General features: G+C 36.0%; 2 protein-coding genes and 1 long non-coding RNA gene across 3 annotated transcripts; 1 reads left to right on the top strand and 2 right to left on the bottom strand.

Moving 5' to 3' along the window:
• The first annotated feature begins 2,081 nt into the window (after nt 1-2,081).
• LOC132171887 (uncharacterized) lies at nt 2,082-2,990 on the top strand. Its single transcript, XR_009439085.2, has 2 exons — nt 2,082-2,192; nt 2,313-2,990. It is a non-coding gene; the product is annotated as an uncharacterized LOC132171887 (long non-coding RNA).
• Nucleotides 2,991-5,672: 2,682 nt separating this feature from the next.
• Nucleotides 5,673-7,396, bottom strand: ROC2 (rotamase cyclophilin 2). Its single transcript, XM_059581496.2, has 2 exons — nt 7,314-7,396; nt 5,673-6,425 (listed from the first exon to the last, which is right to left on the bottom strand). The coding sequence occupies exon 2, from the start codon at nt 6,386-6,388 to the stop codon at nt 5,861-5,863; it is 528 nt and encodes a 175-aa protein (XP_059437479.2). The 5' UTR covers nt 6,389-6,425; nt 7,314-7,396; the 3' UTR covers nt 5,673-5,860.
• A 701-nt stretch (nt 7,397-8,097) lies between these two features.
• LOC132172456 (nucleolar/coiled-body phosphoprotein) lies at nt 8,098-16,860 on the bottom strand. Its single transcript, XM_059583965.2, has 5 exons — nt 16,537-16,860; nt 12,908-13,197; nt 12,706-12,795; nt 8,839-9,209; nt 8,098-8,733 (listed from the first exon to the last, which is right to left on the bottom strand). Exons 1-5 carry the CDS (start codon nt 16,742-16,744, stop codon nt 8,469-8,471), a joined length of 1,224 nt encoding a protein of 407 aa, XP_059439948.2. The 5' UTR covers nt 16,745-16,860; the 3' UTR covers nt 8,098-8,468.
• Between the last annotated feature and the right edge of the window lie 599 nt (nt 16,861-17,459).

A 17,459-nucleotide genomic window follows, 5' to 3' on the forward strand; every position in this document is an offset into this window, starting at 1 on the left:
TTATGTGTTCCATTTAGAAGCATTTAAGACATCTTCATTGTCATCTTTCCTGGTTAATCTTAATTAAGATTACTCAGTTGAAAACTGCTATATAGCTTTTGCCCCACCTTATATTTTGTCAAGCTTTTGGCTTTATGCTTTTTGAAGGTGTTAATTAAACCTGTGATATAAGAGCAGAGTTTAGTAGAGAATTACATTTAGCTTCTTAAAAGGTTTTCAAAGTCTCCATGTCTTTTAGTTTATGTGCTTCTTGACCTTATCAAGACTTCTCAAACATGTTCATGACCGCATTGGGCCTTTTTATTTCAATATTCTCTTGGCTTCTCCATATGGCTATTTACTCCATTCCTGTTTTCTTTTTCTTTTTCTTTTTTTTTTCTTTTTTTTTTTTTCTTGTTATTAATATTAATATCATAAAAAAAGCCTTAATGATGCCAGGAAATATTGGATTGTTGTTTATTTTCACTAGATTAGTTGTCAGTGTTGTAACCTATTTGCATGATACACAGTACACTCTTATATGTTATAACTTGCATGGTGACAAGCTGTAGGAGGTAGAATCGCAAGCTTGACAGAGAATTAAGTTTTATTGGTTAGTTTCCTTTATTTATCTTTCTATGGTGGTTCTTGGGAAAAGTATTAGGTACAGCTTAATTTTCTGCTCCTTTCATGTAATGTCCTTTTTGCTTTGGAATATCAAATATGATCATTCTTTCCCTGTGGATGATGATGTTATTTTTTGTACTGGATCAAGATTATATGTTTGTTTCCTTTCTGTTACACTTCTCTTTCAGAATCATTTTGAATTATAGTTCTTCAGTTCCTGCTTTAGATTGATCTTGTCCTATGTTAGACCGACTCTTGAATATCTTTTTGCCTTAATAACTCAGGCTAATTACAAAAGAAAAAATTGAGCTTAAAATTCTTCAACTTCAAGTTCATCTGGGCAAAATCATGCTTTGCTTCAACATTCACTGTTATAGTTGTGGAAGAGGTAGAGAAAAACCCGTCATTCAAAAGATTAGCTACACTTTGCCAGAATTGACTAATTTAGCATTCTCTCCAATTAGGTGATGTGCATTTTAAGTGATTAAGTACCAAGACCCATAGAACTGGTGCAAATAGAATTAAATGGTAAGAAGAGTGTGACTTGAAAAAAAAAGTACAAGAGAGTTCGAATACACAAACCCCACCAAAGTTGGAAAAATATTTAACTGTGCATGTAGCAGACAACCAGGTGCATAGTAAGGTACATTAATATGCTAAATTACATGAAGAGGTCATTTTTCTCCCCATAAATTCACTTCGTTGACTAATAATCATAGTCTACTCATATGTTACTTTCTAGTTATATATTACCTGGCACTTTAGCCTCTTTCTTGTATTTACTACCCTGCAATCTATTTCTTCTAGTCTTTCAATTTTATGGACAAATAAATTTTGCTGGGTTTTTCTGTTCATAATTTTTCAGATTGAATGATATCAATACTAGTTATGCAAACTACAGGACAGCAGAAGTGACCATAGAAGAAGTGTAATTTTGAAAGACCACATATCAGTATTTACATGTAAATCGACTCCATGAATATGTCCTGCAATGTAGGTAGTTGTGTAGATCTGATGATCATATCATATGTATGAACTTTGTTAACTGTAGAACACCAGAATTTGTGCATTTACTCTGTCACTTGAGAAATAGAGTTCGTTCGGTAAAAAATTTTAGAGGGTGTTTTTGGGTTGTGATATAACATAAAGGTAAAAGTAGTTTTGGGTATTTTGTGTTTTGAGTTTGTTAATACTTTTTATTTTTTTGCTAAAAAGCAAAAAGCTGTTCTAAAAATGTTACCGAACAAGCCTGAAGTTGTTGAGAGGCTGCCACCGGTGTGATGGTTTACACATATTAGTTACAAAATGGGAACATCGGCCTCTTGATAGGTTGCCACTGGCCATGTCAGGATCAAAATGAATGTATAGATGTTTGCCACTGGCCTTCTTATGTAAGAAAGAAACAACCTGTGAAGCTGCGGTAGAGCGATGACTCATCCATATTAGGAACAGGGGGGGGGGGGGGGGGGGGGGGGGGGGTGAATGATCCATTTCAGTGCTGTAAAGGTGGCAGAGTGCTGGTCGTTGGCCCTGCTGGCAGAATCAGTTAACTGACTGGGGCAATTTCTAGTTGTCAATGGCAACCGGTGAGTTCTTGTAGTTTTTACCTCCGAATATTTCTTGTCACTACATTCTCAAGTACAATATAGTATGCTATACTGGACAACCGTGTTTATTTTGCGTGGAATTAACTGGTTGTGTTGTAGTTCAATGTTTGAATTGGGAAAAGTCTGAAAGAAATGTATTTGTGGATGATCAGACGACAAATATCTCTATTCTCAGCATTGACACGATGGGGGAGCAAGAGACATCATTCCTGGGACAATTGTTGCACGTTTCGTGAGTCCCCATCTCCAGGTTTACTGAATCTGTTCATTCTTATTCTTTATGTTTGATGGTTATGCAACTCCTAATTTTGAGTGTTGGTTAGTTTCATTATCTGACATAGACCATGTCTAGGATCGCTTAGGATATTCAGATTTATGTTGATGGTTGAGACTTTGACCTTTCTTCTTTCACATTCATTTGTTGAGAATTTTTGGCTTTTCTTCTTTCACATTTCATTTCTCTCTTCAATGGAAGCTGGATAGTGAAGGTGGCTAGGATTAAGGACTACATGGACTTCATTGCTGGGACTAGCAAGGAGTCTTTGTCACAGCTATGCTTAGCACACCAAATGAAAGCAACTGGCCTTTGTTCACTGCAAAGATACACTAACAACTTTCATGTTCAAGAAAGTCCACTTATTTTTCCCCCAGAAATCAGAACAGGCCCATCAGCTTTTCAAAATGTAGACTGCAAACTATGGCAATCTTGTTTGGGAATAGTAGAAGAAAATATTGAAAATATTTCTCCCAAGTTATGAGAAAGAAATCATTTTAACTTTTTTCATATGTTCTTTCTTACAAAAGTATAGCTTCCACTGGTTTGGCACAATACCATAATGGGTCAAATCAATATGGTACATTAGTGTGTGACCGTTTACCATTCAGTGGAGGGTTTCATCATATGGGTTTGAGAAAGAAGCAATTTGTCCCAAATATGATGGTGATTATCTGCACTGAAAAATCAAGGATATGATTGGAGGAAAACAGCTTCATAAGATGCAAAGCAATGTATGATGATTCCTTCTTTTCTTTTTTCTTTTTTTTGGTGAAAAGAGATGATTCCTTCTTTTGATATAGGGCTTCTGCCGCCATTTCTTAAACAAAAAAATAAAATAAAATAAAATAAATTGTTGATGTATTAGGCACATCTGCTGCGCCATACTATCTTCCTCCATATTTTTTCGAAAACAACTCAAGTAAAGTTGCAATGGTCTTTTTCATTATCATTTAGATTAGTTTCGCCTGTCTTTGCATTTTGTGCCGCGCAAAGTTACCTAAAATAACCGTAAAATGAGATGTTATGTAACAAATCACTCCATTTGACATGAGCCACAAAGTTATATTAAATCACCACTTAAGCAACAAGAATAGTATTATTTAGATCGTCTATAATGATGTTTTTCATGAATGAACCAAACATGTTGAGATTGATTGTCACTTCGTCTAGCATCATCTTCTTCAAGGTTCACTATATCTTCATTCCATTACTTTCCATGATCAGCTCGCAAACCTCCTTACAAAGTCGCATCCTCCATGACAATTTGGCGATCTTATCTTCAAATTCAAGTTGGTTTCTCGCACTCCACCTTCAGTTTTAGGGGAGCTGGTAGGTTATATATATTGTACATTGTCTCACATTGGTTACTAGTATGTGTATTTGTATTATTGGTCTTTGGCTCTTCTCATACATTATTATGTGAGATTCAATATACATTCTTATATATTCTCAACAAGTTAAAGTTAAAAAGTTGCTTGTCCTATGTACGTAATTGTCTGTTCTTTTCCCTTCTCATGGAACGTGTCGATTACTAACTGAGATCCAACAAATTGCTCGTTATGCTGACATTAGGTCTACAAAACAAGTTTGGAGTTCAAGCCAAGGGAGCACGACTGCTGGTTTTGTTTTTAAAGTTTGGCTGTGTTGTTCCGAAGTCCTTCAGAAATAATAAGCTTGGCAGCATTTGAAACAAAAATTGTCTCACTGCCGGGGGATGAGTTGGGTGCCTACCTGGGTTTTAATCCTACGTATGACTAGGTGAATGATCAATTGGGCGAGATGTCTAGCCCCACCCCCGTTGGAGAGAAACGCTACATACACTTTCACATGCACTATCTAAAGTGTCAATAAAAATCACCATTGAATTCAAAATTCATTAATGATCTCTCCATGATCTAATGATAATTTTTAGGGTTACGTCAAGGAGTTTGAATTTAAGAGTGTGAAAGTAAAAGTGTATATAGCATTTCTCTTACCAGCAAGAAAAAATGCCAGCGCACTCATTTATCTAACTAAATATGCAATTGACACTAAAAATTGCTTGCTGCTTGATGCATAGTTTTTTCAAACTAAGCATGATAAAGGTTTTAATCATTGATGAATGCCACCATGCCTGCCGGGGGGGGTAAACACACTTATGCTTGCATTATGACGCCCACAATTTTGTCTTCAACTTAATTTTTATTGGCCTATGCAAGTAGTTCAAAAGAATGTGAGACTATTGGAATGGAAGCTTACACTCTTATCGGCCCAATAGACAGCTAGCCTAAACACGGCCCCAAAGGACTAGTTAGCTCACCAAAACCCAATATTGCATGAAGCACACATCTAGGAAGGAAATTTCATATTAGGCAACCATCTTCTATGGAAAGCACACCCACTTAGGAAAGACAACTCGTTAAAGAAAGGTGGATCATAATCTCCCGCATGATCGAAGGCCAATTAATGACAATCGGCTTATGAAAGCACACAACCCTAAAATGTACTTGGTCTATACAAAGTTAGTAGGAGACAAGACTCATGTATGCTTTCATCCCCTAATCTCCATCTATTACTTTTATTTTCACCTTCATATCTTTGCAGAACGCCACTATAACGTTTGGCTGTCTTGTAACTTTGTAAGGTTCCCAAATCGAAGACTAGGTATGTGTAATCACTGCATTAATAGTTTTCGCCGCCCAATAAAAAATGAAGGGTTCTAAAAAAGACTATTTATGGCCCATGAGTTGATACCAAAGTCTTTCTTGTTTGAGTTACATGCTTCAGTCTTTCTTGTTGGAAGTTACACCAACACTATTTATGGGCCATACGACTATTTACATGCTTCAGTCGGTTCATTTTCTCTGCAGCCAAACTATGCTCGGTATACTGTAAGTCAGGAAAAATCTGGCTAGACAACAAATTTTCTTTCTAGGAAATAAATTGTAAGATAAAGAACTACTGAAGAATTACAAGGGATTTTCTTTCTAGGAAAATCTGGCTAATACTAATCTCAGCAAAGAGTGCAACAAACTAGATTTTCTTGAATGCAAAGAAAAGGTCACTCACCCCCTATACCGCTGCCATGTAAAAACCAATCACAAGAAAGCACTCATCACCATCCAAATATAAGGTACACGTTGAGGATAGTGAACTCAAGCGCTTTACTGTTAAATAAAATAACTTAAACTTGAGACTTGAGAAGCAACTGAATAGTGAGAGCATTAAGAACACAAGTCCAAAAGTAGAAAGAAAATTACAATGCATCTGATAAGCTCTCTATTCACAAGATCAGTAGTCATTATTGCAGATAAAACAAGTTGGACATTTATCTACAGGAGCATTTATAATTCTCATCAAAGAATTACAAGAACTACAATATCAGTCTTCATCAATTCTCTGTAATCTGACCACAATCTTCAATTACAACAGGTTCCTTAGTAGTCCCACTGTTGGATCCCACCTTCTCCATCTCCTTAACCACAGTGTAGCCGTCCACAACTTTACCAAAAACAACATGCTTCCCATCAAGCCATGAGGTCTTGTCTGTGCAGATAAAGAACTGGGAACCATTTGAGTGTGGTCCAGCATTAGCCATGGATAGAATTCCTGGACCAGTGTGCTTCAGCTTGAAGTTCTCGTCCTCGAACTTTGAGCCATAAATTGACTCTCCTCCGGTCCCATTCCCCCTTGTGAAATCCCCACCCTGGCACATGAAGCTGGGGATTATGCGGTGAAATGCCGAGCCCTTGTAGTGTAATGGCTTCCCAGAGCTCCCGATCCCCTTCTCCCCGGTGCAAAGGGCACGGAAATTCTCAGCAGTTTTAGGGGTGGCATCAGCAAATAGCTCCATCACCACTCGCCCAGCTTTCGCCTTTCCTATCAGAATGTCAAAGAAAACCTTTGGGTTTTTTGACATCTTGTTCACCCAATTCAAAGCCTTCCAACAAAAACTTCTGTTCAAATTGAAAATGTGTTAGCATTCACCTTAAAGATGTAAAAAACCATAAACTCCAATTGGAAGCTTCTCTTAAAAGGGTACCATATGTTACAACACGAAAAGCACAACAAAGACCTAAAAGAAAACAGATGCTGCAGTCAAACAAACGCAGCAAGAAACAGATACGCTAACACACAATGCAACCACTTTTGTGCAGCTCAATCCATTGATTGTTTCCCACATAAGTTCTTCCATTCATCTTCTCACACATTGAAGATGACAGATTTATTATGAAAGAGAAATTAAAACTCCATATTTAACCACGAATATGTTCGTCTTAAGTACTTTATCAAGTCGAATTAGCTCATCCTCTAAAACCCAAATACCTTTTTAAGCCCTAGTAATTTCCTCTTAGTCCAAATACTTGTTTTACAGACAATCCAATTCTATATTGTTCCTCTTATCCCAATACTTCAATAAATTTCAAGTTCCAATCTAAATCTATATGAACACACAGACACACACAGAGTATTCCATTATATCACCTACAATCCAACCCAAATCAACACAAAGCAACCCAAATCTCTACACAAATCAATCGACAGAATAAACAGCATTTCTTCAAAGGAAATTAATCTAAAAACCGAATGCCAATATAAGGGCAAATGGGTCAGAGAATGTTTCATCATCCTATACAAAATCCTCGAGCAAACCATTACATCAAGAGGATGATATTAGAAGATGATAATGATTTCGCACAGCTTTTGAGCTCAACGGGCATTCATAAAACCACCCGCAAGCCTTCGATATGTGCTTCTTTTGCAGAAAACAAAAACAAATGCATACTAGTTTTCGACAACAGATGTGTAGTGAAAGTAAACTGAACGAGGTTGAGAGGTTGTACCTTCGGGTGAAGATCGGCGTGAGTGCTTTGGGGTTTTGCTTTGTGGATTTATAGCAGCGCAAGGGGTGCGGATTAGGGTTTAGGGTTTTGGTTTGTGTTTTCTTTTTTGCTAACAAGTCCCTTTTTTCGAATATTCTTCGGTTCGACCCACTCGTACTTTGGAAGTTTGGAATTTGGCATGGGTGCTGTGTGGTCCAGATTTAATTTTAAATTTTTATGGAAACAAAAATAAAATAAAATCTAGATCTTTCAAAAAACTTCTTTTTTTTTTTTACTGTAGATCTTTCAAAAAACCTACTAATTGCTTTTTTTAATAGAGAAATGATAAAAATCATTATCTTAAAAATTATTTTCTTAACCAAATGAATTTATCGTTGAATTTATGTGAAATTTGTAAATCATTATTCTATTGGTTTTTCCGATGTTAGTATCCCTATATTCCAATGTCCGAGAAGGATTCGAAGTTTATTTTTTTTGTCACATCATTTGTGTTAAAAAAAATTTATAAAAATTATGAGGAAGAAATCTGATTGTAAACCAAACTCAGATGAACTTGGCTCAACTCATATAAGCTCGAATAAACTTCTACACTAACTCATTACCAATAAAATTCTATTGTATCTTTTTAAATACTTAAAATGTTAATATTAATAAAAATAACTGTAATTGTGATTCTTGATATAAATATACCATAAGACAAGCATTTAGACTCCAGATTAGATTGTTTAATATTCAAGTTAATTTATCTAATTAAATTAAATAATAAAATCGTAGCAATAGTTAATGAACTAATAACTAGTAAGAATTTATTAAAAAAAGAAAATCAAACACATTTACTTTATATGTGGAATGAATAAGTTAATTGAGTAAATTGTAAACAAGCTCAAGTTCATTTGAAAAATTAAATGAACAGAGTTTGAACAGACTATCTAGCATGATGATAAGTCCAACCCAAGCTCATATTCAAAAAAAAATTAAATAAACCGAACTTGATCACTCAATACCTGACCCTATAACCACCCTGCCCATGTTTTTCAAGGGCTTGAACTCCTCCATGTTTTGATTGTTTATGAAAATCTTGTACGGCCAATTCCAAAATATTAAGTAAAAGAAAAAGAAAGAAAAAGAGTATATATATATATATATATATATATATCAACCAAGCCACTGCTGAGCACGACGATCTCCACTAGCTCCAACAGAATGTCGAATGCTGATCTTCTCAGTAGAATATTTTTGCTGTAGCCATTCGAAAGCATTTACATCAAGTTTCCCAGTGACTGATTTCCCTTGCTTCCTACGTGCATGCTGTTCCCGTATGGAAGCCCAAAGTTTCTCAATCGCATCTCTCTGTCTGGATGTGAACCTTCCCACGTTGTCATACGCCTGCTTTACTAAGATGTCTATAACTGTTTGGCACCTGAGAAAGAAAGAAAGAAAGAAAGAAAGAAAGAAAATAATTGAAGAAATGAAAAGAAAAAAAAAAAAAAAAAGAATCAAGAGAAATTCTTCACGAAGTATTTACCATGGAGTTTTATAACGCCGAGCAGCAATCTCTAAACATATAATCAAGGCTTCCCTTTGTGACCTGATGAATCTCTTATTCTCTTCTACTTCCTCCTTCATCCTGGTTGCTGCAACTTTCTTTTCCTTTGTTTTTCCACCTTTATTAACTGAACTAGACATGAAAGCATCAAGTCCAAATGGGTCAGACTCTTCTTCCTCTTCATTTTCTTCAGATGGAGCAACGAAAGATATTTCCTGCTCGCTTTGACCATCTTCGTCTGTCAACTCTGTTTCATCTTTCAGAGCTGCTGCTTCCTCTCTGTCATCATCCTCAGCTGCAACGGGGAGATTGGATATGGCTTCTTTGATCCGTCCAGCTGTTTTCGAAAACTATATGAACACCATAAACAAATAAACAAAACAAGGACAAAGTCAGCCATGGTTTGAGAAAACAAAGCATATGTTAGTAGTTCAGAACTAAAATCACTATCACATATTAATACACCACAACATGTCGGCCATTATCAATCCTTGGGATAAGTCCAAGACGTTAAGATAAGATAAGAAGCACAAACTGTCCTTTGAATTTCCTAACATAATAAAATAATAATAATGCAGAATAATAAAGATAAAATCATTCAAGTAGCATCAGAAACACACCGCAAGCTAGCAAAACATAGAAGTTGATGCCTACATCTGGGTTGTGGTGAATTCTTCTGTTGTCGATTTGGTCAAAATGATGGGTAGATCTTGTCAATTTGGTCAATTTGTTGAAAATCTGGAATCCCTTTTCATTTCTGATATTTCCATCATTTTCACCAAATTCCAGAGTCAGTGCAATCTAACCATGGGTAGACGTTTGTCAATTTGGACAGTGGTAAATTCTTCTGCAGTTAATAGATTTACTGTCACACCAATCCTAGTACTTGATCCTTTGATCTTTCAGAAGACAGAGCATGCAATTCAGCCCTCTCATTTCCATCCAAATGAGGTGCAACATCTGAAAAGGACTTGAGTTTGATCATAGAAACCCTAAAAACAAATAAAGACCCAAAGTCTAAATTCGGAGAATTACATAAGATTGACATTTTTTTTTCTTCAAACGTTAAAAACTGAAACCCAAATGTTGTACCACATGAGAGAGAGAGAGAGAGAGACCAAAAGTACTTGCTATCCTCACAACGCTTTAATAGATAAGTGAATTCTTATTTTGCTTGTAATAGGAAAGTTGAATATCATTCAAGTATGGGCTAAATGTCTTTATATGACTAAGCCATGGACTAAATGTGGGTCATTTAGGTTAATCCAACAATAAAGCCATTAGTTCAATAAGCAGATCGACTAGGTGAGAAAGGTGAGCACCTCAGTAAACTAACACCAACTCAGCAGTCCCGAGGAGTTACATAGCACCTTCCCTCGCGCAAGTGCCAAGCCTGCCTTTGACAACTCTAGGAGACTCTAGTATCATTTCAAGACATCATTAAGTAGTATCAAATAAAAACTGAGAGAGAGAGGAAATATTAGTGAGAAGCCCAATAAGAGAGCATAGCCACTATTTGTACTTTTAAAGATTAAAGGTCACACAGCCCAATACTGACAAACAACTCTTTAGACCTCGACTATAAACACCTAATCTCAATTAATACCAATCAATTTTTTTTTCCCTAATAAGAAGATAAGTCCAGAACAATACCATAACCTGGTATAACATGTGAACTACTTTTACTAACCCATCATGCTGTAAGCCCACCCTTATCTAATAAATAGCCACCCAAATAAAAAAAAAGCTAGTAAAATGATCGCAAAATAAAAATAGCTTCTCCCTAGTTTTATTGTTTCATGTAATCTTTTCTACCAAAAAGGTACAGCCAAGTGAGATCATTATATTTAATAATAGTTTTGTTTTGTTATCTCCCAGTTTCCACAATTTGCTATTAGCAGATTTAAGCAGGATTTCTTAAACAAAATGTCAAGACACCAATTTGAGGGGAATTGGAGTTTCATGAACCCTTCAACCCTATGGTGCAATCTGGAAATGGCCTTCTATTTCTTTCCTATATCACTCTTCTGGAAAAGTACTATGCAAAAGAAAAAGAAAAGTCCATGGATTATGAAGTTTTCATGCAAAAAGAAGCTACAGTTATAAAAATTCCAACTTATAATAATATCATGTATCATTCCAACTTAAAGGTGAGCATCTCTTTATTATAACAATCTACATTATACATAATAAGTCCTTCCTTCTGTAAAATTTTGTTTTTGGAATCGATCATGTAATTTTTGTATTTATATTGCTTCCTGTGTCAGCATCTCAGCAATCTTGAATCATGGATTCTATGTTTACCCAAGTGTAGTAGCTTCATGTGGTTCTTCTACCAAAACATAAAAAGCTTTACATCACAAGGCACCCCATGCTACCTGAACCAACTGGCCCCGTGCCATGTGTTTAGGTAGCACTTTCTCATACAAGAAAGATAAAAGAGAAAGATGCATCTCCCTTGACTCAATGTTTACAAGTCGAATCTACCACCAAGAAGAATTTCAAATGAAAATCTGCATCTGAAAACTGTAACTTATTTAGATATATTTACATAAATACACTATATCATTTTTTGAATAAGTAAACAATCATTTTATTAAAAAGATGCATACAAGAGCTACTCCTAAAAAATTTACAATCTCCTAATTCAAAAGATCAGTAAATATCTAGACTAGAAGTGGACTGGACACAGCATAAGCATTCATCCAGTCATGAACCAAATTCAACTCATCCCTTCAAACATCCATTTATTCCTTTCCCTCCAAATTATCCACATAAGACAAAGGAATGCTTTTCCAAATTTCGCTACTTTCTTGGCGGCTAAATTTTCCTTGCCCACAGGCAAGCAACAAACAATGCTTATCGTAAAAATTATCCTATAAAAATTATCCAGAAAGGGGCTTAAAAATAAACTCAACTCAACCATGCCTCAAGCCATAAGGGACATAAATGGTTATTTGAATAGTCTTCCTTTATTTTTTTCATTGACATAGTTTTCATTGTATGCTTATCGTAACACCTCTGGTATTGCATAGAAAACCACATATACAATTGATATATTTGCATTTGGTAGTATTTACTTACAACACATGCAATACATATGATATTCATATACCAAATGTCATCAGTACTCCTCAAAAACAAATATTATCAATAAGCTCAAAGAAATTAAGTTTTTCATTTCTTCAAAATACTTGCCTAGAATCTGTACGGACTGAAAGCAAGGGATATGTTTAATTCCTTAAAGACTTTTAAACATTTTACAGCCCTATTTTGCAAGAAAACAAAACCACTATTCTCAAAAGTAGACCTCATTGGTTTCTATCTTCATCCACACTAATAAGAAACCACTTAAATAAAAAGAATTTTTTTTCTTCATGTATATTGATGTTATATACCGTAAGTATCATCTTCCAATCATCACTCCTTTTATACATGTTATCCTACCAATGCCACCACAAACTCATTAAATAAGACTAATAAATTTATCTTAATTAAAGTTACAATACAAATTTCAAATAGATTTTCTATATCCAACACGATAATAAATTTTCAAACAGATTTTCACCATTCCTCCATATTTACAAAATTAAAGCATCATAGATGAGTAGGGGAAGAAATTTTTATGCACAAACTGAGGAGCTTACCATTACCATACAATAAACCGACAATAGCATTGTATATGACTTTAATAACGAAAATCATTTGCAGGTAAATCAACTATGGCATACTAAATTCTTGACATATCTTGTTGTAAACCTCAATATGCTTCTGATTAACTCAAATGTGAAGTTGTTTAATGATCAGTAGTGAGTGTAATGAGAGTACCAAATATAAAGTTCATACCACAAAGCTGTCATCAGTGTGTAAATCATTTGCATCCACTGCCCTGATCATCCATGTAGTTAATTGATTCTTTTGCTTCTTATTGAGGCACTACAATCAGTACAGAAGGTTAGACTATCCTCAAGGAAGACGTTTTCCTCTAACGACAAATTGAAAACTAATTAGAATATTAGTGTATGCAAAAAAGAAAAGCATAACCTACTTCTTGGGCATCTTGTGCTGCCAAGAATAATGCATGATAATCTGCTCGCACTGAAGGATCCATACAAGAAGTGGATGAAGACATTGCAGCTTCTAGTATGGCAAAGAAGTGATCACTAGTTCCTGGTTTGACACTTCCTGCCTGAATCAGCTGTATGGCAAGCTTTGAAGCCTTACCAAACTTTGAAGGGTTCTTGATATGTGAAGCTATCTTCTGCATGGCCTCTATAACTTGCTTCTCTGAGGCATCTGTTGTGGTTTTAAACCTCAAGCGTTTTTCAGGCACACTGGCTGAGAATTACACTGAACATTTCAGCTTCACTCAAAAGACTAATATTTCAGAGGAAATGCAAGATAGAGATTTATCTATTTATAACTGAAAAGCAAGATTAAGATATAAACAGGGTTTAAATGCAATACAAGTTCAAAAGCCATAAAAACCTGAAATCATAGGGATCTTCTTCTTTTTTACCACTGAGAATATTTAGGAGGGAAAAAAAAAAAAACCAAAATCTTGCATTTTACACAAAAAGTAAACAAGAGAAACACCAAGCTAGACAAATAAAAAAGCTCAAGAAAAACAAGAAAGCTAGAAATATTTAACTCAAAGGCAGTTGTCCATTGGTAAAGAGTCTTAAAGAAGAAATCTTTTAGTTCCACCACCATTTATTCGCAGTTTTCAGAACATTGATCATTTCTTTGCCTCTAAAGACACCACATAATGCAAGATGGAACCATCTTCCACATACAACATTCCCAAGCCTACCAAACTGCCCTTTCCAACAAGCGAAGAGGTCTACTACTCGACTAGGCATTACAAGGTTGCTCCAATACCATCTACAACAACCTATTCCAAAGGGCACTAGCCATCATACAATGAAGTAAAAAGTGGTCCATTGACTCACCACTCATTTTACACATATACCAATCAACCACAATAACATGCCCCTTTCTAAGTGATAAAACACGACTTATCGCAAAAGCTTAAACTGATAAGAAATGATGAATTTAATCACATTTAATTAAAATTCTAACATTCTTTATGTGTGGATTCAAACTCACTCAATAAGGCCAAACACGTGAAATATTTAATTGAATGGGAGGTAATGACGAAGACAATATTCGAACTTAGGCATCTACTTTGATATCATGTAAAATCACCACTTGTCCTAAAAGCTTAAGCTTTTGAGATAAATGGTGATTTAATACTAAGATTATCCATGGTTAGTGTCTTCACCAAGGCAGTTGACCAAGTAAAGAATACCACTCTCACAAGAGACGAAATACTCCTCCAAGGAAAACGAGTGCTATCATGGGGAACAAGGATATTGCAATATGATCTGACATTGAACAACTCTCTCTTGGAAGGAATCCAGCAAAGCTTGTCTTTGCCACCCCGTCTCAATCTAAGGGAGTACAACAACTTTTTTTTTTTTTTGATAGGTAACGTACAACAAATTGAAGAACGAGGTAAAGAAATTCACCTCCCAATCGTGAGCTATTATGAGAAAGTTAACATTCCATTGATGAGAGTCTCTAGAAAGCTCCAAATGGTCTACCACGGAAGCATCCTTACAATGAGCCAAACTGAACAAGTTCGAAAAAGTTGCCTTAAGGACTTGGATCACATCATGCCAGAATCTAATTTTAAAGCCATCACGAACCTCAAATCTAGTATGACTAGAAAATTCTCCTAATCCCTCCTGATATTCTTACATAGCCCTAGCCCATATGACCCATGAACCTCATTTGAACACCACCCACCCCATGCGCTACCATATTTAGAATCCACTATCACTCTCTACAAGGCTTTTTCTCATGAACATAATGCCAAAGCCACTTCTCCAAAAGATATCGATTGAACAAAAGTAAATTACAGGCCTTTAACCTTCCTTCAAAAATCAAAGAACAAACTTTGATAAGGAAAAAAAAAGGAATCAAAGAACAAACCTTAGATCAACTAACCAAGTGATATTTGAACTCTTCACCAGTACCACACCACAAAAGTCTAGTTGAAACTTCTCTGTGCAGTTGGCAAAACCAACCGGGAGGGGAAAAAGAGACTTTCTTTTTTTTTTTTTGACAAGTGAAAAAGAGACAAAGTAAGTAGGTTAGATAAAGTACTTTTAATCAAGGTAACCCTCCCACTCTTTGACAAATACATCATCATGCATTCAGCCAATAGACGTTCTATCTTCTCAATAATGCCATCTAATATAGATTTGGCCTTAAACAAAGCTCTCAACAGAAGAGCTAGATATTTCATAGGTAAAGAATAGATCATGCAACCCAAGATACTAGCCAGACCTTCAACATTATTGACATTGCCAATGGAGACCAATTCTGATTTAGCCAGATTAATCCTCAAACTGGAAACTGCTTCAAAGCATAAGAACAAGCAACAAAAGTTATAAATAGGATATGGATTTGCACCGCAAAACAAAATTCGATGGAAGAATTTTGTGTACTTGTCACCCTCTTAACCACAATGCCCTTGACTTCTACCACCAACTCACCTCCTCTAGAAGATTTATCCTCTCCTAATCATTAATCATTGTAGCCTTCCAAAATTTCTCCCCCCTCACTTAAAACTCTTCTTTCTTCCATACCCTCAAGAACCCACAAATCCTCCAAAAAAAGTTTTTTCTTTCTCTCTACATTGCCAAGCACCTCCTTATTCCAGACTCTTAAATCAAATTTCAAAGCCCTAAGTTTGTGATCCAAAATGTAACTCGGAGAACCCTAAGTGATAAGATGTCCACCACTATTTCACCCTATCTACAAAACCCTCTGATTTTAACCACACATTCTTGAATTTAAAATACCTTCTACTTCCATGAAGACCTTCGTGATAAAGAAAGATAGGGAGATGATCCAAACAAAGTCTAGGCAGCCTCTTCCGTGTCAATTCAGGAAACTGGGCTTCCAAATCAAAGGGAGAGTCTCTATTGTTTGACCACGTAAAAGAACCTGCTACAAGGGGAATATTCATAAGCCCCTATTCAAAAAATGAAGTCTGAAAACTCCACCATAGCTGGACTCGATCGGGCTTCACCCAATCTCTCACTAGGAAAACGAAAAAGGTTGAAGTCCCCCCAATGCACTAGGGCAAGTTCCACCAGCTAAGCAAACAAGCCAATTCGTCCCATAAAAGGCTTCTATCAGAAATCAATGGCGGGGCTATAAACACCCGCAAAAGCCCAAGAAAATTGATCTTCGGCGTTTCTAAAAGAACAGGCAACCGAAACTCTCCCCACACAGTCTTCAACTTTTCCCAACATACTCCTATCCCACATAATCAAAATACCTCAGGAAGCCACCCCTTGGTCTAAATAACACCAATGAACATGACTGCATCCCCACAAGCTACGCACAAAAACCCCAAAACACTTTTTTTTTCCTCCCCGTTTCCCAGCAATCAAATAGAGTATAGAAGTGAAACTAAACACAGAGAAAAACGAAAAGAGCAAGACAACTTCAAAATCACGAAACCCTTTTTCATCAAGTACTAAGGAAAGTAGTTCAAAAACACAAAGCAAGCGAATTTCTTTAATACGCAAAAATTAAATAAAAGATTAACCCATATAGGCGAAAGAGTCAAGGGTTTCTTCGAAGAGAGAATGGTCGCACCTTCTGGTTTTGATTCGGTGGGCTCGGAGCGCTTGAGAGCGCTTTTGAGAACTGGCTTCGGAGCCGGAACTGGAGAAGAAGAAGAAGAGCCGCCGCCTGTAGTAGCGGTTTTAGAGCGTTGGTGCTGTTGTTCTTGCTGTTGCTCTTGTTCTCGTTCTTCTTGTTGTCGGGAAGGAGGAGGCAAGCCTTCGAAGAGGTTGTCAGCCATGCTCTCTCTCTCTCTCTCGCAATCACTCTCTAGTCTCTGCTGTCTGTAAATTACTGTGCGCAACAAATTGACCAAGAGGAATGCTAGGCATCCCAAGAATTTTCCCAAATCTTGGTTCCCAACCGACGTGGCTGTAAAAGCAACCAAAAAATAAATAAGTAAAAATATGAGAATTGGGCAACTCCATGTTGGCATGTTACCATGTACAAGTTACAACGACCCATTTCGGATCTCAAAATACAAACCACATGACAACTAAAGTACCTCAAAATTTGTTGTTAAATAGTTTTGAGAATTGTTGATTGATGCAATAGCTATGCATCATCTACTTGCTGATATAAGAGCAATGTTTCAACACTTGCTTAGTGATCTACAACTTATTTCTAAAATATTATTTGTTTTGGTTTTGGGCCATTTGGCCGTGCTATGCCTCCATTTAGATTTTGTCTTTTTAATTTTTTCATTTGTATTTGGATTAATAGATTTGGGTTATTTATGACTATGTATATGAAATATTAATGTGAAATGTGATATTTTGGACTGCTAAGCTTTATTCAAAAACATTGGTTGGCCCAAAAAAAAACTTTTTTTTTTTTTTTTTCATCTTTTTTGGAACATTTTGTCCTTAAGCCCTTAAAATTAGCCCCCCAAAAAAGGTCAATTAAAGGCCCAAAACACTTAAAAAACCTAAAAGCCCATATAAAAAAAGTGGTTA

This window comes from Corylus avellana, chromosome 1 (assembly GCF_965113065.1).
Source record: "Corylus avellana chromosome 1, dhCorAvel1.hap1.2, whole genome shotgun sequence".
Lineage (NCBI taxonomy): Eukaryota > Viridiplantae > Streptophyta > Magnoliopsida > Fagales > Betulaceae > Corylus > Corylus avellana.

Bases quoted from the DNA above. Each gene is read 5' to 3' on its own strand.
- ROC2 (XM_059581496.2), bottom strand. From the start codon at position 6,388: ATGTCAAAAAACCCAAAGGTTTTCTTTGACATTCTGATAGGAAAGGCG.
- LOC132172456 (XM_059583965.2), bottom strand. From the start codon at position 16,744: ATGGCTGACAACCTCTTCGAAGGCTTGCCTCCTCCTTCCCGACAACAA. The intron at 12,796-12,907 runs GTAGGTTATGCT...TACTGATTGTAG, and splicing joins CAGCACAAGATGCCCAAGAA to TGCCTCAATAAGAAGCAAAA. The intron at 8,734-8,838 runs GTAAATACTTCG...TTTCTTTCTCAG, and splicing joins CGGCGTTATAAAACTCCATG to GTGCCAAACAGTTATAGACA.